General features: G+C 49.9%; 3 protein-coding genes and 1 long non-coding RNA gene across 11 annotated transcripts in view; 1 reads left to right on the forward strand and 3 right to left on the reverse strand.

Annotated features, from left to right (window-relative positions):
- Positions 1-148: 148 nt before the first annotated feature.
- On the reverse strand, positions 149-2681 carry LOC123834855 (complement C3-like). The gene is made up of 5 exons (XM_045863891.2): positions 2502-2681; positions 2075-2275; positions 1614-1775; positions 1217-1346; positions 149-325 (listed from the first exon to the last, which is right to left on the reverse strand). The coding sequence occupies exons 1-5, from the start codon at positions 2658-2660 to the stop codon at positions 237-239; spliced, it is 741 nt and encodes a 246-aa protein (XP_045719847.2). The 5' UTR covers positions 2661-2681; the 3' UTR covers positions 149-236.
- Position 2682: 1 nt separating this feature from the next.
- LOC123834856 (uncharacterized) lies at positions 2683-5383 on the reverse strand. The gene is made up of 4 exons (XR_006788504.1): positions 5315-5383; positions 3588-5104; positions 2790-2933; positions 2683-2708 (listed from the first exon to the last, which is right to left on the reverse strand). It is a non-coding gene; the product is annotated as an uncharacterized LOC123834856 (long non-coding RNA).
- A 10533-nt stretch (positions 5384-15916) lies between these two features.
- Positions 15917-23443, reverse strand: RDH8 (retinol dehydrogenase 8). Its single transcript, XM_045863893.3, has 6 exons — positions 23107-23443; positions 20262-20423; positions 19457-19636; positions 17997-18090; positions 17484-17667; positions 15917-17377 (listed from the first exon to the last, which is right to left on the reverse strand). The coding sequence occupies exons 1-6, from the start codon at positions 23207-23209 to the stop codon at positions 17162-17164; spliced, it is 939 nt and encodes a 312-aa protein (XP_045719849.1). The 5' UTR covers positions 23210-23443; the 3' UTR covers positions 15917-17161.
- Positions 23444-24603: 1160 nt separating this feature from the next.
- The window catches only part of COL5A3 (collagen type V alpha 3 chain), a 36886-nt gene continuing 34439 nt past the window's right edge, over positions 24604-27050 (forward strand). For 6 of the 8 annotated variants that reach the window (XM_045863055.3, XM_064571471.1, XM_064571481.1 and 3 more), the window contains exon 1: positions 24899-25119. In XM_045863055.3, the coding sequence (XP_045719011.2) occupies positions 25032-25119 (88 nt within the window). In that variant the 5' untranslated portion in view covers positions 24899-25031. Of the gene's footprint in view, positions 25120-27050 lie in introns of all 8 variants that reach the window. The other 2 variants (XM_054504931.2, XM_045863056.3) reach the window with 2 other exon arrangements.

Here is a 27050-nt window from a genome sequence, read left to right on the forward strand (position 1 = left end):
TGGCAGAAGTTTCCCGAGATTTCACACATTGCAAAACTGCAGTGAGGTGATCTTGAGTCCCAGCAAGCAGCCTTTTGATGTCCACTCCTACAGACCGTCTAATGATTTTGAAAGCACCAGACTCCCATCACCAAATCCCTCCCTTTCTGCTTGAAGTACCTAGAGTGGTTTCAGTTTTCTCTTCTAAGCTCTGATGAATACAGTAGTTTAGGGAGCCAGGAGGGACATGTCCAGCTTTAGCTCTGACCTGCATTCCTCTTTGTCTCCAGCCATTTCAGGGAGCGGCGGTGACGGCTGGCAGGGGGGCTCTGAGGGCACTGCCAGTCTGAGGGTCAGAGAGAAGAATGAGAGGACCGCCGTCAGGATCATTATCAACATCCTTGATATTTATTAGGTGCTTACAGAATGCCCAGTGCTTTCTAAGCATCATTGCATTTAATCCCGTAGCCTCCTCATAGTCATGATTCACCACTTAAAATCTGTGCAATCTTCAGGAAGTCACTTAAACTCTCTGGGCATTAATTTCTCCAGCTATGTAAATTGGTACAATCAAAGTTCTATCAATGAGATCATGCATATAAAAGTACTTAGCACAGTGTCCAGCTTGTAGTAAATAGAAACTATTATTGATATCATTATTTATAGTTGAAAGAAGACACTCCTACTTATCCCTAGTATCCACTTTCCCCCTTCAACCGGGGCAACTAAACCTCCCTCTTTTGCATATCACTCAGAATGAAGACTACATTTCCCAGCCTCCCTTGCAACTAGGTAGGGCTACATGACTGAGTTCCGGCAAATGAGATTTGAGAAAGTGTCTCCCCTTCCTACTTCCCTTCATACTCTTGCCTGGCATGAGGTCCTGATGAGATGCCACCTTGGAATATAGCAGAACAATAAGCTAGAAGGAGGTTGAGTCCCAGAATGACATCAGAACTGTTACTGAGTGAGAAATAAACTTCTACCTTGTTTAAGCTACTGTTTGTATCTCTGACACCCATGGCCAAACCTATATCTTAACTAAGAGGTAGTGAGTCACTTCTATTATTATCCCCATTTTATGGACAGAGAAATGGAGCCTCAGAGAGGAAACGTAACTGACTCATGGTAAGTAGGAGGGTCCTAGATTTTAGCCTGTCTGACACCAAACCTCATGTTCTTAACCACTAGACAACACTGCCCACCCACCCTGCCCCCAGCATGTCCCTTCCTGTACCTGAGCTTGCTGGGGTGTGCATCCCCGTGCTCATCTTCAGGTCCAATCCAGCATCCTTGAATACAGCAAGTCCGTCTTTCCCACTGCCTGCTGTGCAGCCAATGTCATATTCTTCCACCACATCCCAGACCTGGGGGTTAAGATAGGAACCTGGCTTTGGAGCTTGTATGACCTTTTCAGGGAAGGAGCAATGGTGCACTGAAATAGCTGGCTCAAATAATAATTCTCACACCACCTCCCATTTATTGAGCTCTTATCACCTTCCAATCTCTAGCTGTGTGCTAGCTCCTTGAATCCTTGCAACTATCAAAGTTGCCCATTTACAGCTGAAGAAGCTAAAGCCCCAGTTATTAGAACCTCCAGGCAACCTCCTGGCCCATAGCCCACATATTCTCACCTTCTTCTGTGTGAGCTTGTGCTTGCTGTTCAAGACATAGACAGCCTTGTCCACTGCCACCAAACCCACTGTGGCCTCTTTATCACCTGTCACCTTCACTTCCACGTGGCTGTTAGGCTTCAAAGTCTGGAAGCGTCTTTCTTTCTTCAAACCAACCTTCAGCTGAGCCAGGAAAAACAAGAGATGTCAGGAAAAGGGGCTCATATGCTACCAAGAGACTTATCCAAGTCTACTTTCAAGTTTATGCTCCTTATGGCTCTGATGGAGCATCCGGGAACTTTACCATGCCAATCCCAACTCCACACATTTGCTTGCATATTCGCCATGCCCTAGGGTGAGCTTTTAAGGGCACATCTCCTCTTCTCCCCTGCCCCCAGACTTGGAGCCCTTCAACTTGGACAGACTTTCTGCCCATCCAAGCTTTATGATGGTAATGTGCAACTTCAAGGAATTTGGCTCACCGTCCCCATGCATCTGTCATTCACATCAACCCATACAGAGTCGGCCACCAGTTTAGGATCCTGACCTGTTCCCCTAGGCAGTAAATAAAAGGCCAGGATGCAGAAGGAGGGCAGCATCTCTGAAGTCACATCAATAGTGGTTACCGTGAGGTCACTTTTTGATTGATGTTTGGCATGCACAATCCGGTCCTTACTCAGGACCTTGGAGACAAGGGAAGACAAGAATAAGAAGGGTAAGGTCAACCTTTTCCTGAAGCCATCTCAGTTCACAAGGGAGACCCACAGTTCCTTTGCTTCAGCCCCTTAGTCTGAGGCCACCCCAAATGGTTCCCACCTTCACACCACTGTTCAGTTTCTCCAAACCAGCTAGCCAGGGATGTTCCAGGGAAATAATTCCTTGGCTTAGGTTTTAGTCCTAGCCACTCACCAGGATGGTGAAGTGAGTGATCTGTTTCTTGGTTTCAGAATGCTGATGTTCTGTGACAAGGCTCAGGTAGATGCTGCTGCCAACCTCTGCGACTGTCTTCACCTCAATGTGCAAGATGTTCCCTGACCCACCCTGAGTCGAGTAAGGCCAAGCCATCATATTGGCTGAAGCCTGCTCTTCTGGCCAGAGAGGCTCATCAGTTTCTACCTGGGGAGAGTGATGGGCAAGTAAACCTCCAGCTCTTCCAGCTCACACAGCTCCACCATCCCTGCCCCATTAAGTTGGTACCAAGATAGGGAGCTTCTCCCGATTATTTGCATTTGTGTTGATGGTCAAAATGGCCACTCCATTGGCTGGGGTGTGGTCTTGTTTGTCTTGGCATCGGACAAGGACTCTAGAGGTTGGGGACCCATCAGGATTTGAGACAAAGACCTGAGGTAGAATCAGGGGTGAGATGAAAGATAGGCCTGGTGGTGGCCTGGCATGAGAAGTGGGTACTGGGAATCTGATCTGGACAGGACTGCCTTGTATAGCTGTACAAGTTGTGCACTGAACAACACTGGGGACACCATTCATATTAGAGTTTTTATGAATGGCACCCCCTCAAGTTTTGCAGTGTGTAATCATATGTGATGGCCCTGGGTGTTGGTGTGCTGGTGGGGTGGAGGTGGAGGGAATTGGAGTGGAGAGATGTGGAGGGCTTGGGGAAATCTTTAGTAGGACTGGCACCAAAGGATGTTTCTAGTTTTCTTAATGTCCATCAGACATCTCAAAGTCACCCAAAATGAATGCATGTAAAAACAGCATGCTTGCCTTGCAAAAGTAGCCTCAAGATAACCCCCTGAGCACCACCTTCCAGCCTGACTGTGACCACTAAGCCTCCCACAGAGAAATTATGGAGTCATCACAGTGCTTTGGGGGGACCTGGGTTAAGACTTGAGAGAGACTTGGGATTGGTCTGGGAGGCCTGATGGATTCTAAGTTGTGGGGGACAGGTGAGTCCAGTATGGGTTTTTGTCTCCTGAGAAGGGTCTATTAGGGGAAGGGAGCCCCAAGACCCTGGGTGGAATGAAGTCAGACTCTGACCTTAATGTAGAAGGGCATCCCAGGCTTGAAATACTGGGGTGTCCTGATGAACTTGATGCTGTATGGGCTCCGGATGATCTTCACCCCGGAGGTCTTAGCCTGGACCATCTCACCCCCTGGAGAAACAGGGGACTGTGAGGTCTGTGGAGGAGGTTCAGTTTCTTGGGGGAATGGCAGGGCTGCTGGTATGGGAGGCCTGTCTTGGTGAAGACAGAGAAAGACAGTAACACAATCTCAGCTCCTTCCAGCCTTTCTGGCATTTTTGCATTTATCTGATGAGGAAACGGACTGGGAGGTGGCCCATGGTCACATGGGTGGAATGTCTAGGTTGGGTAAGAACACTGTCCTGACCTCAGCCAGGAGCTTGGGTGAGGGTGGCACCTGAAGAGAACACGGTGATGTTGACAAAGATTAAGGCCCCAATGTAGTCCTCTTCTGGGCCTTGGAATGTGGACATCAGTGTGTCCTTCTGGAGGGAGATGTGGCCCAGACCTTCAGAGATCTGGTCTCAGGGTGAGAGAGAGAAGAGGAGATAGTTTCTTGGGGAGTAGAGGAGGGTTGATGGAGAGGGAAGTTGGTGGGGGAGAGAGGTCAAGACTCAGTCACCTCCACTCTCTGCAGGGAGCTCTGGATGGGCATCCGGTGGGAATGCGACTTCACCCTGAAGATGGCCAGAGCATGTCCATCCACTGACTCTTTGAATACATACCTGGGGGTGGGTGGAAGGTCATTCCACTGGCTCTGAAACACCCATACAACTTCATGTGGTTGCAGAGATGTCCTGTATGACCTCATGAGGCTGCAGGGATGGTGGTAAATCTTTGGGAGGGGCAGAGTGACCCCTGGAAACTTAGATGGTTTCATTGCTCACCTACACAATGCTGGGAAGTGATAAATGTGTTTCATCAAGCTTCGTGTTGGGTTGCAGATGTAGCTTGTGCAACCTCACAAGATGGTGGAGGTAGCCCATAAAACCTCATCAGGCAGCCTAGGAGGCATGCATAGGAATGGTCTGCATAGTGTCGAGAAGTGGCAGATATGGCCCTTACAACTTAGGTGGACAAATGGTCTGTACAACCTCATAGTGCTGTGGAGACAGTCTGGACAATTCGTAAGATGGCAAATTTGCCTGTGCTACCTTGTGGACCTTCAGAGATGGTCCGAGCCATGAGACTTGGCATGGCTTTATTAGGTGGGCGACGTGTCCTATACAACCCCAGAGACCTGAAGGGATGGTCTGTACTACCTACACATGGCAGACATGGTCTGGACAACCTCACAAAACAATGTAGGTGGCCAAGAATATCTCATGGGTGGCAAAGAGTACCTCTACCATACCTTAAGTGCCACAGAAATGGCCTGCTTCTCCACCCATTCAGTTTCTTGGCATTCCTGGTCCTCTGGCCAGGCTGGGGACAAGGGGACTTACCAAACCTCGATGTCCATACCCAGAGCCTCATCGTTGAGGTAGAAGAAAGTCTTGTTTGGCTTCAGCTGGACCTCAAATGATGGGAGCACTGGATGGAGTAAAGGCAGTGGGCACCCTCAGTATTTTGCTGTCCCCCCCTTGTCCCCTCCCTGTTCACTCCTTCCTCAGTGACTCTTGCAACCCCCAAAGATTGGAACACATGGTTCTGTTCACCAGCACCCAGCTTAGGCCCTAGCACACAGTTGGTGCACCATGAGACCTCTTTTCCACTTCCAACCCTGCTTCTTGCATGTCCCACCTTGCCCTGCCCATCACACCCTGCTCACCATAATCCCTGACATCAAAGGCTGCCTTGAACTTCTGCTTGGCTGCACTTCGGTAACTGGCTTCGATGCTCCAGGTCCCAAAACTGAGACACAGAAAATTCGGAGAGATGGAGACTGAGAAGGACAGCCTCCATCCCTCCATCCACAGGGCTCCCAGCAGGGCACCTGACAATCTGTGGGAGTTTAAAGGATCTTGTGAAGAAACCGTCCTCAGCTAGCAGATTCTGGCTGATCACAGTGATCCCCTCCGTGTTCTGTGGGGACAGGGGGTGGGTGCTTCATACCCCAGGCCTTCAGCACATGATATAACCTCAGTGTCTGGGATCCACTCTCCCATCAGGAGAGGCCACGTCGATGTCCATAGTGAATATCCTGGTCACAGGATCCATCTTGTGGTCCACAACAAACACCCGGTATTGAACTGGAGGGAGAGGGAAGACTCTGAGTTCTGGGTAGAATCTGAAGAGGGAGGTAGTCGTTAGGATCTTGGGTATTAGGATATAGGGGTCTTTGGACAGAGGGTGACCTTGGGGGGTGGAATATGACAGGCAATGGGGGAGACTGGGAATGAGAGTCAGCATCTGCCCTAGGCCAAGTGCCTGGGGGCTGTACCCAAGTGCTCAGGGGTGTAGATGGGCTTGTCTGTCTGGATGAAGATGTAGCCAGCATGGGGAGCCACCGGCACTATCTTCTCCATGAATGAAGTGGTCGAGATGGGTGCCCAGGTTGCCCGGATGATGACATACTGCTGCCCTGGTTGTGAGGGGTATATCAGGCTCTCGGGAATCTGGGGAGAGAAGCCCACACTCCTCAGGCTCTGCTGAGGTCTCCATCCCTGGGAGCAAATCCCTGAGCCAGATCTTGGGAGAAACAATTGAGTGGGGGGCGGGGCCCTCTGGCTCTGTGGTTGGGAGCAAGGTTGCCTTGCAGGTTGCTCCTGCACAAGGACATCCAGCCAAAGCGGGAATGCAATCCAATCCACGGTCAGCTTCCCAAGCCACCAGCAGAGGGCGCCTTTTATTAATTCTCACAGAGACATCATCTGGGCTAGTCACTGCCCTTGTTGGAGCCCGGACTCAGAGGACTTTGGATTTCTAACTGGACGGGACATAAGAGGAGGAGTAAGTATATCCAAACCCTGCATCTCTTCTCCAGTGTCCCTCGTGGGAAGTCCCTCTAGAGTCTGCCCCTCTCCATCCTTGCTGCTGACCCAGAGCCTCCCTCTGTGGCCACCCATCCTGGCCTGTCACCTACCGTCACGGAGGCCTGTTTCATAAAGTCATTTTCTTCTGAGAGAATGAGGTGGCTCTTAGCCATCACTGCCTTCTTCATGGGGAAGTCCCATATGGTGAGGTTCACCTCGAGGGTCCCTTTGAGGGACTGCTGGGAGTCCGAGTGAGCCTGTACATGGATGGTCTCAGGGCTGCCGGCCCGCAGGGCTCGGGGGGGGGGGGGGTCACCAGGATGTACCTGCCAGTAGACAAACACAGGAGCATGGGGGCGGGGAGGGGAACTCAAGTGGGGGAAGCAGCAGCAGAGAGGCAGGCTCACATGCAGGGAATCATGCAGGCAGCGGCTGAGTGCCCTCCGTTTCCCAGACTCACAGTGGCTCAGCATGGGCAAGAGGGGTCCCCAAGAGGAGTAGAATCAACCCCACGAGCCAGGGCACATCCATGGTGGTAGGGGGCTGACGTGCAACCACAGGCCACAGACACACGCCCTCTTGTCCGCTCTGTTTGCCTTGGTCTGTCCTGGCTGAGTTAATATCTAAACAGATGTGGGGAGGGAATCCCCATAAATCCAATGGGGGAAGAGGGGGGCTGCTCCTCCCTTCTCAGCCCATCCTCCACGGGAGGCTGGGGACAGCTGCACTAGGAAGTATTCCAGTCCCCCCTTGGAGGCCAAGCTCTCTGGGCTCCTTTTCCAGAAGGCAAATTATACATATGAAACCAGGGACAAAAACACATCATGCTTGAGGCATTCCTGGAAGAAGGCTTTCTCTGTCCCGAAATAATTTTCACTGCCTGTTTAATATGCCCTTTAAAGATGTTGGACCAACTTTGTGGCCTCTGCCTCTTAGAAGCAGATGGGTTGCTGACAAGTTTATCTGGTTCTTCTTCTTCTTCTTTTTTTTTTTCAGTGAAGCCAATACTGCTAGCTTGGAGAGTCTTGCTTATTGGAAAGCCCCAGATCTCCCTGAAACAATGATAATATACATTTATCCTACAAAGATTCATTAAGTATTTGCTATGAGCCCAGCCCTCCTAGGCATGCTGGGAACACAGCAGTGACCACGGTAGACGAAATCCCTGCCCCTGTGGAGTGGACATTTAAGGAGGACTTGCTAAGGGCTTAAGGTGCATTTCCTCCTTAAACCTCACAGCCTCTTGTTAATTAGGATCAACCTGTGCCCTCTTTCCAGACTCTACCTTTGTAGAGAGCTGGAAAACCAAGTGTGTTAGAAACAAAAGGGGAAGGTGGGATCTAGTCATTCATTCCTCAGGTATTTACTGAGCACCTACTGTGTGCCAGATGCTATTCTACATGCTCTATGTGCACTGACAGAAGAACCATAAATGTCCCACATTTATGCTGAAGTAAGAATTCCCACCTATTGTACAGATAAGGAAACTGAGGCCTGCTGAGTGAAGGCAACTTGCCCTGGGTCAGGCAGGGAGCCGTGAGGCTGCGGGTGATGCTCTTGAGTCCATGGTAAACAATCTTTTGTGAAGCAAAGAATCAACAGAATCAAATTAAGAGCTGGATCAGGGAAGCAGATGAGACTTAATTTGGAAGGTTCTAGAACATTGGTGTCCTCTTTGTTTTTTGGTTTTTTTTTTTTAAAGATTTTATTTATTTGACAGAGAGAGATACAGCGAGAGAGGGAATACAAGCAGGGGGAGTGGGAGAGGGAGACGCAGGCTTCCCGCTGAGTGGGGAGCCCGATGCGGGGCTCGATCCCAGGACCCTGGGATCATGACCTGAGCCGAAGGCAGACGCTTAACGACTGAGCCACCCAGGCGCCCTGGTGTCCTCTTTGATGTTTCAGCTCTGTCTCCCTGCTCTGTGGGATGCTCTGCTGGTGCTGTTCAGCCCTCCCTTAGCTGGGGGTGAGCTCCCCCCTTCACATCTTTGTCCCCACACCAGGTGTCTACATCCCCCTCTCTGTCCCAGGGGCTTCTAAGTGTCCAGAACAAGGCATTGTCCAAAAGTGTGGGATGGCAGGGGTTCTAGTCTCAGTCCCTCCCACCTTCTGTCCAGTCTGGACTCCCTCTCGCCATGCCAGTATCTCTGTCTCCCCAGTGGGAATCCTGGGGAGGTAAGCACATCTGGGGCTTTTGAAACCTGCTCAAGCCTGCAGCTTCTTTGAGTTTCAGTTTTGTCTTGGGGGTGGGCCCAGGAAGGGAAAAACAGAGGAGGTGGGACACACTTTGAAAACAAGGTGATATAGCTTTATCATCCGACGAACAAATGGATGGAGGCGAAAATGGGTGCTGGGTGAATGAGTGACAGGAGCTCACATCTCATACATCTGTCCCCTCCTCCCCACCCCAGCCTCAGCTCCCCTAAATGAAGAATAAGCATTTGTTCAATAACTAATATATAAAATAAGTTTGAGCGCCAGCTGCATGTCTGGCTTTGTTGTAGGTGCTGGGGACACAGAAGTGAACAGGACGGAAACCCCTTCCTCTGGGGAGTGGGTGTTTACTGTAGCTGCCTTCACCGGGACTGTCTCTTTTCACCCTCTCAGGGTTCTAATGACCCACTGATCCACTTTGCTGATGGAAAAACCTAGGCACCAGAAGGTAAAGTGTCCTGCCCGAAACTGCAGCTAGGAAACTGAGGCACAGGGAGGTTAAGGGACTTGCCTAAGATCACACAGCAAGTTAAGTGAACCTGTGTTTGAGTGGGAGGAGGAGTAGGGGGTCGCAGACCACCTGTGGGATCCACCCAGGTCCCCTACACCAGTTAATGGTCAAGTTCAACCTTTCGCACTTGGCCGCGAGAGGGCGCCAGCGAGCCTCCAGCCAGACTGAGGAGCGCTCGGCCTCCTCCCACAGGAATGCGGGTGGTGGAGGGAGGGGACGTTGGCCGCACGCCCAGAGCAGCTGCTACTGCCGCTCAGATCCCGCCCGCCTTCCCCTCCCTGGGACCCCGGGTTTGCAGCAAGCAAGCCAGGGCAGGAGGGACGGCTTTGCAGGGATGTGTGGCCTCTGTTTTCGCTCCCTCCTCCTCCAGGCTTCCAGCCCAAAGCTTCCCGGGAAAGGCCGGACAGGATCCCGGAGGCTAGGAGTCATACCCATAGCAACATTTCAGTGAATGGCTGTCATATAGGAAACAACTAAGTCCCGGCACTTAGTAGGGACTTTCTCGCCAGCAACCCTTCCATTTTACAGGTGAGGAAACCGGAGCTCAAAAAGGTGACGTTTCTTGCGTCTTAGCGTGGACGTGGACGAAACCGCCAGGATGTGCCCTGCTTGGCCACTTCCTGTCTGAGCCCAGGCTCCTCCGGTCATTTCTTGGTCCCTGAGGGCGTCTGATCACGCACTTGTTTTCCCTAAGGCTTCAGGAACGGCCCTTGCTGGTCCCTAAGGGCATCCATCACGTGCCTCCCCTTCTGGTGCAAGGAGGTCTGGCACTCAGTGAGAATTTTCAGGGGAAGCTTGTTGCTTTATATGGGAGGAGGGAGAGGAATTCAGCAGTCACGTTTGGGGGTGATTATTGGGTCTGAAAGCGGTGTGATATGCGCTCCAACAGAACTGACAGCCTGATCAGGGAAAACTACCCCCAAATAAGCAGCTATGAGGGCCCAGAGAAACCTCCTAACCCATCCAGGCTGGGGAGTCAAAGAAGGCACCCTGGAGGAAGCGGTATTTAGGCTGAGACCTGAAAGTCTCAGGAAAGTGTGGGTAATCAGGGCGAGGATTAGGGGTGGGAGACAGCAAGATGGTTTTGTTTCAGGGGGAGGGAACAGCCCATGCAAAGACCTGGAAGGGAGGTGGAGCATGGTGATTTGGGGAGTAGTAAGAAAAGGGTCTTGAAATCCTTCTTCTTAGGCCACGGAGAGTCTCATTTCGATGCATTAATTTACCCACTCATTCTTTCATTTGTCAGATATTTGGATATCTACCTCGTGCCACATACTCTTGTGGGTGCTGGGGATGTAGCTGAGCATACGACAGTCTTCTCCCCATGGAGCTGACATTCTAGTAGGGGGAGAGAAGCAAAAACCAAATAACTAGTATATGTCAGGTGATGAGAAGTAAAGCAGGTTCAGGGGACAGAGTGACAGGGTACTATCTTGTGGCCTCTCCGAAAAGGTGAACTGAAGAAAGGAGCCACGTGGCTATCTGGGAAAATTGTTCTAGCAGATGGAGCAGCAAGTACAAAGGCCCTGAAGTAGGAATGTGCATGGAGTATTTAAGAAATAGTAAGGAGGTCGGTGTCCCTAGAACAAAGTGGGTGAAACAGAGAGAGTGGGAGATAATTTGAGATTAATATTCAAGGATCAGATCATGTAGGAGGCCTCATAGTTGTGGATTTGAACCTAAGTAAGAGGAGAACCATTGGAGAATTTTTGAAAAGATGAGTGACATTATTTTTCTGTTTTAACAGAATCAGTCTGGGTAGGTCCTTTGTTACTCTGATTTGAAACCCAAAGGTAGCAACAATACGAAGGGTGAATAATTCCATGACATAAATAAGGCAAAATGACACCGCAGGAATGTTGGAAAAAATAGGGGAAAAGTGCACTTCAAATTACAGTCTCCCTAATCTCCATAATATGTAAAGGGTTTCTAGGAATTAATAATAAATATATAAACAATCCAATAGAAAAACTTGAGCAAAACGTGTGGTCAGAATGTTCACAAAAAATGAAATACAAAAGGTTCTTTGGGCGCCTGGGTGGCTCAGATGGTTAAACGTCTGCCTTCGGCTCAGGTCATGATCTCAGGGTCCTGGGATCGAGTCCCGCATCGAGCTCCCTGCTCCTTGGGAGCCTGCTTCTCCCTCTGCCTCTCTCTCTCTCTCATGAATAAATAAATAAAATCTTTAAAAAAAAAGTTTCTTTGACATATGAAAAGAAAGTCAACTTCACTCATAATAAGAGAAATGCAAGTTGAAATAAGAGAAATGTGAGATAGTAATTTTTACCCATTAGAATGGCCAAAATGTAGAAGACTAATAATGTGCAGTGGGGTGAGGTTGTGGGGAAGTGACCATGCTAACATATGGACATCAGTCCTTCCCAATAGAGATGAATTTGATAATGTTCATAAAAATGACAAATACATAGTTACTTTGGCCAAGTAATCCCGAGACAGAAATACTTGCACATGTGTGAAATGATGTATGCAAACAAGGTTATTCATACGTAATAGGAAAAGATTGGAGAGAGCCCAAAGATTCATCAGTACAGGACCAGTTGCATGAATTATTGTCCATCTACACAATGGAATATATTGTAGCTGTGCAAAAGAATGAGGATGTCTGCTTGGGCTGATATGGAAACGCTTCTAAGACATATTATTCAAGGAAAGAACTAAAGTTTGCATTTAGGTGTATAGTATGCAGCTTTTTGTGAAAAGTTAAATAAATACATATATGTATATACACATGTGTAGATTCATACATATTCTGTTTTTCCATTAAAATACTCCATATTTATTTTTTAAATTGTGGTAAATCTGAACACCATAAAACTTACCATTTTAACCATTTTCAGGTGTGCAGTTGAATGTTATCAAGCACATTCACATCACTGTGCAACCATCCCCACCACCCATCTCTAGAATGCCCCATCTTCCTAAACTGAAACTCTGTCCCCATAAAACACTAACTTCCCATTTCCACACCCCCCCAAGCCTCTGTTAACCATTGTTTTACTTTTTGTCTACAAATTTGCATATTCTATGTACCTTACATAAATGGAATCATATAATGTATTTGTCCTTTTGTGTCTGGCTTATATCACTTGGCATAATGCCTTCAAGGTTCATCCATGTTGTAGCATGTGCCAGAATCTTCTTCCTTTTTAAGGTTGAATAACATTCCTTTGTATGTATATACTACAGTTTGCTTATCCATTTATCAGGTTTTTTTCTGGTATAATCAGAAAGAAAACCTGGATAGATAACTCGAGGTGGGGAGGTCAGGAATTAGGCAGTTGAGGGAAAGAGGAGGCTGGGAGAATTGCTTTTAAAATATTCTTTTATACATACATATACACATATATATTGATTTTTAAAAACATTGAGCATTTTATCAATTCAAAAGCTGTTTTTAAAGGATCTTCTGGGCTGTGGTGTGGAGAATGAATTGTAGGGGGCAGCAAGAGCAGAAGGTGGGAGCGGGGAGGGGACTGCTGCAATACTCCAGCTGAAAAATGCTGGTGGTTGGGTTAGTGTGGGGACCCAGAAGGTGTTGCGAAATGGTTGGGTTCTGAATATATTTTGCAGGTCAAGCGAACAAGATCTGATTAGTTGTGAGGTATGAGAGAGAGGAAGTAGAGATGACTCCAAGATTTTTGGCATGAGCAACTAGAACAGACTTATCTTTGCTAAGATGGGGAAGATAGAGGGGCGGGTGGGAGTGTAGAAATCAAGAACAAGGGTTAGGACGTCTTCAACACCTTCTGAACGTTGGCCAATTTCTGTTGGTCGGCAAGAGCATCCAGCTAGACTATAATAACAGTCCCCCCTCCTCCCCTGCATTTGCTTTTGTGTTGCCATCTGGATTGGTGGTGATTCTTCCTTATATGCAACAGAAGCTGACTCAGGGTGATTTAAGCTGCAAAGGAATTTATCAGGTGGATATATTGGTGGCTAATGAAATCACCAGCCTTTGAAGATGAAAAGGGACAAAGTAAGGGTGCAGGCCAGCAGCTAAGGCCACAGCTTAAATCATTCTCCTGAAACCAGCCGGCACCTCTGGCTTTTGCTGACAACCCTGGGCGCTCGCAATGCCTCTGTCCCTTCTGCTCCCTCCTTTGGTGGTGGGTTCTCAAATCTAAATCTGTACATCTGCTGAGTGGAATCGGGGCCACTTGCTCACTCCCTAGCTGCAAGGGAATCTGAGGGAGATGGCCTGGTATTTTCCTCACACCAAGAGTCTGTGAGTATGGGGTTTGGAATATTGTATGCCCCACCTGTAAATAAGTGAGTTTGGCTTCACTTATGGTGGCTATGATGGCTTTTCCTTCTTGGCAAGAAGGTAATTAGTCTTTTTTTTTTTTAAGATTTTATTTATTTAGGGGTGCCTGGGTGGCTCAGTCAGTTCAGCATATGTCTTTGGCTCAGGTCATGATCCCAGGGTCCTGGGATCGAGTCCCTCATCGGGCTCCTAGTTCAGTGGGGAGCCTGCTTCTCCCTCTCTCTCTGCCTGATGCTCCCCCTGCTTGTGCTCTCTCTCTTTCACTCACTCTCTCTGACAAATAAATAATATTTAAAAAAAAACTTTAAAAAAGATTTTATTTATTTATTTGAGAGAGAGTGAGTGAGAGAGAGAGCACGAGTGGGAGGAGGGACAGAGGGAGAAATAGACTCCCCGCTGAGCAGGGAGCCCAATGATGATGGCCCAAGGGCTGGATCCCAGGACCCTGGGACCATGACTTGAGCAGAAGGCAGATGCTTAACCAACTGAGCCACCCAGGCACCCCAAATTTGTCTTTTGAAATAATTTATTTAAGGGAGTTTCTTTTTTTTTTTTTTAAAGATTATTTATTTATTTATTTGCGACAGAGAGAATGAGAGACAGAGAGCATGAGAGGGAGGAGGGTCAGAGGGAGAAGCAGACTCCCTGCTGAGCAGGGAGCCCGATGCGGGACTCGATCCCGGGACTCCAGGATCATGACCTGAGCCGAAGGCAGTCGCTTAACCAACTGAGCCACCCAGGCGCCCCAAGGGAGTTTCTTGAAAAACAGGAGAATGTTGGAAATAGAAATCAGGATGGTGGAGACCTTTGGGGTAAGGCAGGCAGCAAGTATCAATTACGTTCTAATGGTGGAGTCTGATGGTGGTCTAGTGTGTGTGCATTTTGCTCCCCTGCTCTTTCACACACATACATTACATCAGTCGGAGTCCTGGATGGAAAGAGATAGCACACTCAAAGTGGGTAATTTGGGGATCAATGAAGACTGGGACAATTATAAAGATGAAGACAGAAGGTGCATAGCCCTACTGTGAATAGTGCAGTGTCATCCTGCGGGCAATTGTGGGGTCCCATCACCATCTTTAGCTGAAAGGGGCAAAGGGAAGGAGTGGTTCTCAGAAACTGGAGCTACAATCTCCGATGGATGGAGAGATGCTGCTGATGCACAATGACCCCCATGGAGGGAGCTTGTGGGAGAAATACTCTGGCCTTTCTCCTCCCAGACTCTCATCTCCTGCTGATGCCTCCTGCTGGCAATCCAAAGACCTCTTGCGTATGTGTGCTTCATATATTCTTTTTAAAACATGTATTTAGGGTGCCTGGGTGGCTCAGTTGGTTAAGCGACTGCCTTCGGCTCAGGTCATGATCCTGGAGTCCCTGGATCGAGTCCCGCATCGGGCTCCCTGCTCGGCGGGGAGTCTGCTTCTCCCTCTGACCCTCCCCCCTCTCATGTGCTCTCTCTCTCTCATTCTCTCTCAAATAAATAAATAAAATCTTAAAAAAAACCCATGTATTTAATTTTTAAATTGAGATAATTCATATACCATAAAATTTGCCATTTTAAAACGCACACTTCGGTGGTTTTAATATAGTTACAAGACTGTGCAACCATCATCATGATCTATTTTCAAATATTCTTTTGCAGGTATTCCAATATTGCTTCAAAAATCCAATGTCAGGGAGGGGAAAGAAGGGGTTCATTTGACCAAAAATATTAAGTAGCCCCATTATCTCTGCACTGACTCAAAGAGACCTCTTTCGCGGACTCTGGACTCATTTTCTCTTTCCCTAGAAGAGGTTACTAGAGACCCCTGAGGACCAGCATAGACTTTGAGTTGGACAGACCTAGGCTTGATTCCTGTCCCTCCCCTCTGTTCTGGACAACCTTGGTTTCCTCATTTTATGAACTGAGCAGGTTCTGAGTGCCTCTATCTAACAAGGCTGCAAGAGCAAACATTAATTAAAACACCTTCGCCTGGAGCCTAGCATTCCAAGGTGGTAGCTAAGCACGAACCACACCAAAAGCTCCAAGTGAAATGGAAAAACAGAGCAGGGTGCTTTTCCTATCATTTCAGTGTTGTTATTGTTAGCTCTGCTTTCCGGAAGATGACACCAGGAAGTCACCTGCCCAGGGTCACCCAGTGAACAAGAGGCAGGGTCAACACTTACACCCAGAGTCCATTTGCTTCCAAACTCTCCACACGACGGCCAAGAAACTTGGACCCCTATTGCTTTAAAAAATTTTTTAATTGTGATGAAATATACATAACACAAAATTTACCATCTTAACCATTTTTTAAGTGTACAATTCATTAGTATAAGTCCATTCACACTGTCGTGCAGCCATGACACCATCCATCCATGGAACTCTTCATCCTGCAAAATTGTAACTCTCTCCCCACTAAACATTGACTCCCCACCCCAACCCGCCTGGCTCTCACTATCTACTTCCTGTCTTTGTGGATTTGACTCCTCTAGGGACTTCACCTAAGTGGTATCAGAAATTATTTGTCCTTTTTCTGTCTGGCTTATTTCACTGAGCATAATGTCCTCAAAGTTTATTCATGTTGCATCAGATGTTGGAATTTACTTTCTTTTTAAGGCTGAATAATATTCCATTGTATGGATATACCTCATTGAGTTTATCCAGTCTTCTGTTGATGGACAGAGGGATGAGGTTGCTTCCACCTTTCAGCCATTGTGAGTAATGCTGCACACAGGTGTGCAAATATCTCTTTGAGAACTTGCATTCAATTCTTCTGGTTAATACCCAGAAATGGGATTGCTGGGTTCCATGATAATTCTGTTTCATTTTTTGAGGAACTACTATACATTTTCCATAGTGACTACACCATTTTACATTCTCACCAGCAGTGCCTAAGGGCTCACCAGCAGTGCCCAAGTGCCAATTTCTCTACATCCTCACCAACAGTTGTTATTTTCAAGAGTTTTTGTTGTTTGCTTGGTTTACTTATAGTTGCCATTCTAATGTGTGTGAAGTGGACCTTATTGTTTTTTAATTTTTTATTTAGACATAAGAAATTGAGCTTTATTAAATATTTAATATAGTGATTGCTAGTGGTTACAAATATATATTTTATGAAAAAATATACATGCACTGCTGGTGAGTGCACAAACATTTTGCTGAGGGAGTGTGTGGCCAGAAAAGTCTGAAGACCCCTTAGTCAACTCAGTTCTATGTGGAGGGGGTTTTAGATCATCCTTGTATTCCCAGGCCCAAGATAATAAAGTCCAGAGGTTGAATGAGGCAATCTATCTCATCTTTCAAGGTCCAGCCCCAATGTCCCCTCCTCCAGGATGCCTCCCTTGCCTTCCCAGATAGCTCCAGCTCCTTACTCTGGGCTCCTCAGCCCAGGGTCCAAGGGTCCCTCTCTCTGCCCCAGCCCTGACCATGGAGGGGTGTGTGCGTGGATGCTGAGGAATTTCTGGGGTCCCAGCAATGCCCAGGCACAGAGTGGGTCAGGCAGAGTTTGCTGAAGGAAGGAAGGAAGATAGGAAGGAAGGAAGAAAGATAGGAAGGAAGAAGAAAGGAAGGAAGGAAGAAAGGAAGGAAGGAAGGAGGGAAAGGTCTGTACTGGCCTCTGAGATGGGTGTAAATTGAAGAGGCCTGGCTGTTCAGAGGTGGGGAGGGTTGGTTGAGGCTTTGCTCACCGGGGCCGTATTTGGAATCGGAGGCAGCCACAGGCCAGACATCGAAGGCCAAGGTTGAGAAGGCGTGTCCAGCGGAAGAGTAGGCAGTGGGTTGTGCGTACGTACAGGCTGCCTGAGGGGTCCACAGCCTTGAGTGCAACCAGCGGGGTGTAGCGGGCATTGGTCTGTCGGCGCAGGGGTGGTCTGGTTGAGCCGATGACCTTGACAATGACCTATGGGGTGGAGCCCTGAGCTCGTGGATTCAGGGTGGGGGGCTTGCAGGGTGGGGCACCCTCACATACCTGAGCCATGTCTTGGGGCTCTGGGTTCCCCACTCACCTGGGCCACATCCTGTGGGCTCTGTCCTACAGAGTGAAAGAGCTCCCTGGAGGTGGGGAGGTAGAAATCCCAGAAGTAGCGCAGGGTGTCGGGGTCAGTATCTGGGAACTCGGCTGTGGAAACCTGCTCCAGGAGCTTCCCCTCAAAGTCAGTGACCACCGGGCCAGGTTCCACCAGGGTGATGCTGGGGACATCGGTAGGGGTAGAGGGTCTGGTACCCCAACCCACTTGCTGCCCCATTACTGTCCCTCTCCTCCTCTCTCCCCCCATTTCTCTCACCATTCTTCATCCTTCCTGGTTCCCCCAGTCCTTCCACTATCCATCCCCCATACTGCTCCACCCTCTTCCAATAACTCCATTTCCCTCATTCCTGATTCCACTTTCTCACCACTGCCTTGTTTTCCCACCATCACTGCCTTCCCAGCCCGCTTCCCCTCACCACCTCCCCTTCCCTCATCTTCCTCCACCACCGTCTCCCATTCCCCTCCTTCACTGCCCAAATGCCCGCCTCACAAGATGTTGAACTGCAGCAGCTGGATAGCCAGACTTTCGAAGAATCCCTCCAGGGCGAACTTGGAGGCTGCGTAGGCTTCATTGAACAGGACACCTGAGAGGATTGGAGGAGGTTGGGCCCTTTGGTGTCTTGGTGATGGGCTTGTGGGTCCAGAGGGACATGGGGTCTTCAGGAGACAGAGCAAAGAGGGTTTGAAGATCAGAATAGGGGGTATCTAGGGTCAACATGATGAGTGTATGTATGTGTGAAAGGAGCATATGCTGAAGGATGAGCCCACATGCTCAGGATGAGGCTCTTGGGGTGCCATATGCTACGTCTTCCCAGTGCTCCATTTGCCTTAGCTCTTGAAAACTCTACTTCCCTCCATCCTCTAAACCTCTAGGTCACTTGAGCATAGGATTGCCAGGGTCCCTGAGGGCAAGTCTGATTCAGCAGAGTTCTTATCTGTCCTTATTGAGAGTGAATGTGGCCCCTGAGGTGAGGAGGTGCAGCTGGAAGAGGGGCCAAAGGGATGGGACTGAGTAGTAGTTATAGATTCCCCATGGCGGGGTAACAAATAAGGTGGATTCTTAAACAAACAAACAAACAAACAAACAGACAAACAAACAAACAAAATAAGGTGGATTCTTCAGGGGGCTGCTGAGGAGGTGGGGGCAGATCCCAGGGAATTTCCAGGGGGAGGAAGGGAGTCTAGAGGGGTTCAAGGAGGAAAGACCCAGGAGCATGGATGGCAAATAGGTGGCCTCCATAGTAGGCCAATAGCAGACATCACTAAACAATTACTGCTCTCTTTTTCTGAAGAACCTCAGAGCCCCAAAGCTATCTCTGGAGCTTGGTTAGAGAAACATCAAGGAAAGGAGTTTGTCAAGAAAACATCACAGGAAAGGAGTTCTGGGGCACCTGGGTGGCTCAGTCTGTTAAGCGCCTGACTCTTGATCTCAGCTCAAGTCTTGATCTCAGGGTTGTGAGTTTGAGCCTTGAGTTGGGCTCCATGCCTGTGGAGCCTACTTAAAAAAAAAAAAAAAAAAGGAGTCCGTTCTGATGGTTCCTTTGGTTTGGGGGAGATGGTTGGGAGAGGAGAGGGGGGAGGGTCAGAGGGAGAAGCAGACTCCCCGCTGAGCAGGGAGCCCGATGCAGGACTCGATCCTGGGACTCCAGGATCATGACCTGAGCCAAAGGCAGCCGCTCCACCAACTGAGCCACCAAGGTGCCCCAAGGGAGAGATTTTTAGAGGTGTCCAGAAGTAAGGTTGATGTGGATTGACAGCATTTATAATACTACTGCCTATTCTTTCGCCATGGCAGACATAATCTAATCTAGAAATGTGTCCCATAGAGCTTCAGAATCCTTTTCAACATAGGCTCACTTGGAATATGAACTAAAACCTATTTGCCATTCTTCCAGCCTAGGGAGGGTCAGATGCTAGGAGGACTCCCAGGGGTGGGTTCCCAGGGCTTACCCTGCAGCCCCATGACACTGCTGACCACCACAATGTGGCCCTTTCGCCTTCTCTTCATGCCAGGAAGGACAGCTCTGACCAGACGGACAGCCCCGAAAAAGTTGGTCTCAAAGACGTTCTGCATGGCAGCTAGGCTGATCCCCTCCAGGGGCCCCACCAGGCCCACTCCAGCATTATTCACTAAGGATGGGACTGAAGGTTACTTTGAGGTCCCCCCAACCCTTCTAGTGTCACTCCTCTAGGGACACTCCCTGAATTATCCCTCCCCTTACTCCAAATTCAGGGCCAGTCCAGGGTATCTTGATGGACAAATGTGGAGCCCTGATGATCTTTACATAGAGTTTAGCATTTGTTATGGGGACCCTGAACCCTGGGTTGGCAGAAAGGCTGCTGGGAGCAGCCTCCCCTTAATGCAAGAGCAACTTAGCTCTGACCCCAATTTGCATCAAAACAGCCACACCCACCTCCTTAGAAGGTCTTTGAGGGATCATGTGTTGCTTCTTCATCATGCTCCCTTCCCCAAATGACTCATCAAAGTAACTTTTCCAACTAAATATGGCTTTCCCCAAATGTGAGATGTTCTATTCAATAAAATCCACTCCCAGGACTCAGTTTATTTCTTGTAACCCTAATAAACTGGTACCCTGGGCTGTTAGCCAGCTTGTCTATCCCTTCTGTCCAGGGCTAGCAGTTGCTGGTGAAGCAAGAAGGCTGGTGCTCAGACCCTGGAGAGGATTCACGGTAAGGAGGATCTGAGCTTAGGTCAGGGAAGGGGGGAGTGACCCCAGGGGCTGTTCAGTCTCACCCAGCACATCCACTTCCCCTCCCTGGATGCAGCTGAGACACTGGGCCACTGACTCGTCACTGCATACGTCCAGCTGGGCCACGGTGAGGGTCTGCCCCAGAGCATCCCCAGCAGCTTCCTCCAGTGTCCCCTTCTTTCCCAGGTCCCTCATGGTGGCCACCACTGGGGACAGAAAAAAGAGTTGGGGCAAGCACTGGGTTCATTTCCCCTGAGCATTCACTTACATATCTCCATGATCTTGCACGAGCAGTCACAGAGGGATGGAGAACCACAGGTTTACACACCTACGTTCACTACACAACCACAAATGGATATTGTGTACATACATTTACATGTACTTTCATCCATCCCTCCATCCCTCCATCCCTCCATCCAACATTTACTGAGCATGTACTTAGTATACACTATGCCTTATTCTAGGTGCTGAGACTACTGCATGAAATAAGATAGGCAAAGTTCCTGCCTTCATGGAATTTATAGTCCAGTGAGTAAGGCAATAAAATAAATATAGAGCATACTGCCTTAAGAAAAGAAATGCATACTTACTTAGGGTCAATATGTGTGCATTGTGTGTACATGCAAATACAAATAGCCACATTTACATCATCCACAGAAATGTCAATTTATTGAATATCTACTTTGTGCCAAACACCTTTATAAGCACTGTCTCTAATCCTCATGAGGACCCTATGATTAGGCAACGGACTTATTTTCCAAAGATGGCCACAACATCTTTCATCACATATGCTCTTTGAGAACTTTGCTGCTCCCCCTCAAGACATGAAATCTCATTTTCCTCTCTTTGAATCTTGTGACTAGCTGGGAATTAATAGAATATGGTGAAAGTAACATTGTGTGGCTTTTGGGATTAGGTCGGAAAAGGTATTGTAGTTTCTGCCTTGTTTGCTGTAACGTTCACTCTTTTTCTTTTTTTTTAAGATTTTACTTATTTATTTATTTGAGAGAGAGAGAGAGAACAGGAGTGGGGGGAGGGGCAGAGGGAGAGGGCGAGAGAGAATCCCAAGCTGACTTCACTCTGAATGTGGAACCTGATGTGGGCCTCGATCTCACGACCCTGAGACCATGATGTGAGCCAAAATCAAGAGTCGGATGCTCAACTGACTGAGCTACCCAGGCACCCTTGTAATGTTCACTCTTAAAATCCTCAGCCACCTTGTAGTAGCCCAGCTATCCTGAATCCACCATGCTGGGGGGAAGCCCAAGCTAGCCAGATAGAGGGACCACATGGAGAAGACCTGAGATTATTAGAAGGAGGAGAGATGCCTGCCCAGGCCTCTGACTAGCCCCCAACTGTTCTAGTTGTAGCCTTTGACTCTGAGTGAGAACTGTCTAGCTGTGCCCTTCCAAATTTATGACTTTTGTAAACCATGAGAGATAGTTGATTGCCGTTGTTCTATTACACCAGAAATTTTGGAATGATTTGTTCTTTAGCAATAGTAGCCAGAATAAGTAGGTAAAGTTATTATCTGTATCATAGAGATTAACACATTGAGGCTAAGCAAAATGAAGTTCCTTGTCTGTCCCACCACTAGTAAGTGTTAGAACTGAGATTTGAACCTGGATTTGTTGGGAGTGCTGAGCTCAAACCCCTGTATCCATGTTTGTACCCTTCATGCATGTACCCACAATTATACATGCACAGCCCCGGGGCGCACGTTCATACAGTCTATGGGCCTTTGTGATTCATGGGTGTTGCACAGATGAATGGGACCACATGCATACATACATGTGACAAGTGTGGCCCCAAGGGCTGGGTTGCCTGGGTCCAAATCCAGGCTCTGCCACTTTCTGGCGGGGCGACTTTGGGCAAGGACCTTTGGCATTCTGTGCCTCCGTTTCCTCATTTCTAAGATGGCGCTAACGTTGGTGGCCACCTCATAGGGGTGATATGAGAATGAAAAGACTTACTAGATGCACAACACTTAGATCAGAACCTGGCACGTTGTAAGCACACAATAAACATCCTTCAGCTTTATTCACTCATCTGCCTGTCCACAGGGACACACACAGCACAACTGCTTCCCTGCACACTGGCACTCAGTCTGTCACATCTAAAGCTGTGTGTGTCTCTAAGACAGAGGGCAGAGGGCTGGGAGAAGCAGCTCTGCCAATTGGGGCAATGCCCTTGCCCCCTGCAACCTCCTCTTAAGTAGCAGCCTTTTGCCCACTTCAGCTCCAGCCTGCTCTGGGTCAGAGGTTCCCATGGGTGGAGTGCAGACTGAGGCAATTTACTCCAGAGTTGCAGGAGGCTGAGTCCCTAGATTTAGAGGTCCCCCTTAAACCCCCAAGGTCAGGGTCACTTAAGAGGTTTATCTTGGAGCAATAATCTGGGGAGGGGTGGGGGAGGGGAGTCCTAGGGAATGCCTAAGTGGAACCTTACGGAAGCCCTTCCCACCAGCCCTTTAAAAAATATCACCTACCCCCCACCTCCTACCATACCCCATCCTTACTTTACTTTGCTTCTTAGCACTTATTAGCACTAGACATATTATACAATTTAAAAAATCTGTTTATTGTCTGTCCTTGCTCCCCTCCCTCACTACACCACAGCTGAGGGCAGAGATTTTTGTCTGTTTTGTTCACAGCTGTGTTTCCAGCACCTAGAATGGTGCCTGGCACCCAGTAGGTGCACAAGAAATATTTGTTGGATGAGGGAATGATTCATGAGCAGAAGTGGGAAGGGGGCCTCCATGTGTCCTGGGTCCTCCTCAAGCCCACACATACAGCTGATGGGATGGGCTAGTAAATGGTGCCAAGAGGGCTGAAGGTCCTCAGAAGCCATGCCCACCCCTACCCCTCCTGGCCCCACCCCGGAGCCTCTAACCTTGGTAGCGCTGCCTGTGGTCATGAGCCAGCTGCACTGCGAGCTCCAGGCCAATTCCCGAGGAGCAGCCTGAGATCAGTACAGTCCGGGGTGCGTCAGCCATGTTGATCCCTCCCTGGATGGGTGACCTCTGCTGGCCAGCACCTGCCTCCTGCCACCCATCCTTGCCTCATCCCCCCACCTCCTGGACACCCTCCCACCAATCCCTTGCAAGGTGAAGGGGCCCCAGAAGACACCAGTTCTGAACTGACCCTGAGCAGGCAGCTAGGGGAGGGGGTAATCTTTTCATCTCAAAATAGCCTCTTTCCTTTATTTGTTAAAAATTTCTTCTCACTGCTACACTCACAACTAGGGTCTTTTTATTGTGATTGTAAATCATTCAGGGCTGGGGGAATTAGCAGGGGCATTCTCTCCCTGTCTAATCTGGGCAAAGAATCTCTGGTGGGAGGGAGGGAGTGAAAGAAAGTGACAGAGAGTGTGATCCCAGAAGGGTCCTTTCAAAGAGGAGAATGGGCATAGATATGTCAAATGATGGGGGTAGACTAGGAAGAACTTCCCAGCAAGGCAGGGCAGGGCACTCTCTTTATGAGAATCTTTTAGCAGAAGTCTTAGCCTCTGAGGTCCCTGAGGAGGGAGGAGGAGCAGCTTGGGGAGATTCCCTCTCTTCTCCCCACCCCATAGCCCCCATTTCACCCTCAGGCCAGATGGGGCCCCACCCCTCTTCCCCAGGGACACAGACACTCTTTGTCCGTGGAGCCAGAGGCTGGGAGAGCGATGCTGCCGGCTTCTCCCTCTTCCCCATGATGGGGCAGTTCAGGGCCCAGGATACGCCACTTAGGTTCCTCCCTGCAGAAGCTCTCCTCAGATCCCGCAAGTCTGCGCTTGTTCAATTGCACAGACAGCTCCATGTGACCCCCTGAGGGGGAGGGAGCTTCACAGTGGGGGGTCCCAGTAGGGTGAGGGGCAGCTCTACCTCACCCCAGGAATGGCAGGTATCCACCTCTCCCTAAGGCAGTTCCCTGCTTTGAAGTAGGGCCAGACTTCCCCATTTAAAGGTGGGGCATATGTGAAGATTTGGAATTGGGGCTAGGGCATCCATTTGGGGACCTGAATCAGGGCTACAGATGGAAATTTGAAGATTAAGAATTTGGGGGAAATTGAGAACTGTGTTTTGGAATCTGTGTCAAAGGTTTGGGGGTGAGGTCAGGACATCCAATTCCGGAATTTGGGTGGAGAAATGAGGATTTGGAGTAAGGCTGGGAATGCCATTTTGTAATCTGGTGGGAGGTTGGAGCTGGGATGAGGATTCTTTATTTAGAGACCCGAAGGGAAGGCCTGGGATGAAGCTGGTACCTTCCATTGTGTGGCTAAGACACTGCGGTAAAGCAAGTGGGTGAAAATTTGGCATCCAGGCTGAGACCTCATCTGGGGACCTTGGTGAGACAGAAAAGATTTGGTATAAAGCTGTATAAAGCCTTAATTCCAGGGCCTGGATGGAGGCTGAAGGTTTGAATGAGGCTAAAATCTCTTTTGAGGGAGGCTGTTAGGGAGAAAGGGTTTGGGGTAAGTCTGGGACCCCGAATTCTAAGGCTGGGTGGGAGTGACCCTTTTCCTCCATTGTGGGGTGGGGCAAGAAGGGCCCCGCTCCCGGCCCAGGGCTCCAGCCCTAGCCGGCCAATCAGCACTCAGCACAAACTTTCCCAACTCCTCCACCAGCTGTCAGCCACCCTCCCCCCCCTCCCTCCAGCGAGCCCCGCCCGGCCCGGCTCTGGAGCGCAGGGCGAGGCCAGGGCGGGGTCTCCTGCAGTCTCCTGCCGATCCCGAGTGAAGTCGGCCGCGGCGAGTGAGTGCACGGAGCCTGAGGAGTCGCCGCGCCCCGTAGACGCCCCGGCCGGTCCCCGCCTTGCGTGTTGGGCCCCGCCGGGATGGGGAGTCGCCGAGGCCTGGGCCAGCTGCGGGCGGGCCTCTGCCTGCTCCTGGCTTTGCTGCAGCTTCTGCTCCGGACTCAGGCCGGTGAGCCGGAAAGGAGGAGATAGGCATAGGATCAGGAGTGCAGGATCTAGCGAGGTCCCCCAAAATGGGGTGGAGTCAGGAATGGGGGGCGTGCGAGGGGGGCGTGAGTGTTGCGCGTGGCTGGGGTGCTGTGTTCCGGCGCGTATCCGACTCTGGGCGATTTGTGGGTGTGACAGCTGGGGGGAGGGGGGAAACGTGTGACCGAGTTTTACTGGTGGATGCGTTGGAATGAATGCAATTTATAGGTGTGTATGTAGCAATGTGTGTGAGGCCATTTGAAGTGAATTTGTGTGTGGGAAATTGGGTGTGGGAGTTGACGATTATTGTATGAATACGTGTGATGGGTGATCCCTGGCCAAGTGTGTGATTGTGAGTTGTGGGTGTGTCTGTGTGGGGCTGACTTAGAGAATAATCGTGTGTTACGTGTGTGATTGTCTTTGGGTGACCCGAAGAGGGGTTCGGTTGTGATTTGGGGATGTAAATAATGGCCCAGGACGACGTGAGTGGATGTTTCTGGGGGTGATGGTGAGTGGGGACGAGTATGGGAGGGGGCTAATCGGGGATTCAGTTTCCTTTACATCTCCCCTAATGGCTTCGTCCTATTCTTCCTCTCCCTCCTCTGCCTCCAACTGGCGCGCCCCCACCTCCTCTGCCCCTACTTCTCTCCCCTCCCCCCACCCCGCGCTCCCCTGAGCCGCGATCAGCACCATGGACAGGGCCTCGGGAGGGCTGCGGTGAGGGGCGAGGCGGGGCGGGGCGCGGGGCGGGGCGGGGCGGAGCGCGGGCGGGGGCGGAAGTGGAAGTCGCTGCCCCCAGCTGAGCGACCCGCGGGTGTTTTTCTTGAGGAATTTCTCAGGGGCCTCAAGGGGTCCAGGGGGCCGCCGGACGAGTGAGTCAGCGCTGACGCACGCCCAGCTGCGCGCTTCTGGCTGGATGCCGCGCTCCGCCCCGCAGGGTTCTGGGTTGGGGGCGCCCAGGGGTTTGGGAAGGTCGGTCCCTCAAGTGGCATCTCTGGTCTGAGAGAGGCTGGGCTAGGCCCTTTTGGAAATCCCTCCCTAATGTGAACTCAGCTCCCCAACACACACACACACACACACATACACACACGCAGACACCGTCCTACACCTTCTCACTTTCTCTGGAGTCCAGGGAGGTGCCTGCTCATGCGGATTATCCCAAATTGGCCCATGTCCCATTCCCACACAGTCGTGCAATCTCAAGCATCCATTCAGAATATAAGCCCTCTGGGACACCAGGAATGTTAAACACCGGTGCCCACGCCCCAGGCAACCCCAGCAGCCACCCGCCACAGGGTCACAGCCTTTGTCACCCTCCTACGCCTTGCAGCTCCAGCGCATGCTTCCACTGGTATCCACACAACCCTGTCAGCATTCACAACCAGTCACCTACTCACCGACTTGGCCATACTCTCAAGTATAACCACATTCCCCCCATCTGGAGTCTGATCTATTACAGTCACAGACTCACCTGCATCACCTGCTCACTGCCAGGACCCAGGACCCCAACTCACATGGACTCCCAGCCACACACCAAACAACAGCATCTGGTCCTCCGTCGGAGTCCAAATACTTGGCACACACTGACACATCCACAAATCACAAGCTCAGCCATTCCCTGGTCCATATAGAGTCACACTCATGCTTGCACAATCTCATGCCCGTATACAATGGCACCCACACACCTATGCTCTCCTGCTTTTCTGAGGAGATCCCAACCATGTCACACCTACCAGTGCCTGCCTGCCTCCCTTCCTATCCTAGACCCCATCCAACATCTCCCTGGGGCCCTGGCCAGCCCAGGGGAGAGTGTGGAGGATGGCCAGGCCGGGTCCCTGACAAACCCCCACCCTCTGGCCCTGCAGGCAGGACTCAATGCCTCTTGTGTGTCTCCTTGTCACAAAGCCAGCCATG

This window comes from Mirounga angustirostris, unplaced genomic scaffold (genome assembly GCF_029215605.1).
Source record: "Mirounga angustirostris isolate CCGP_5_RB_7025 unplaced genomic scaffold, mMirAng1.0.hap1 SCAF_1, whole genome shotgun sequence".
NCBI classification, from domain to species: Eukaryota; Metazoa; Chordata; class Mammalia; order Carnivora; family Phocidae; genus Mirounga; species Mirounga angustirostris.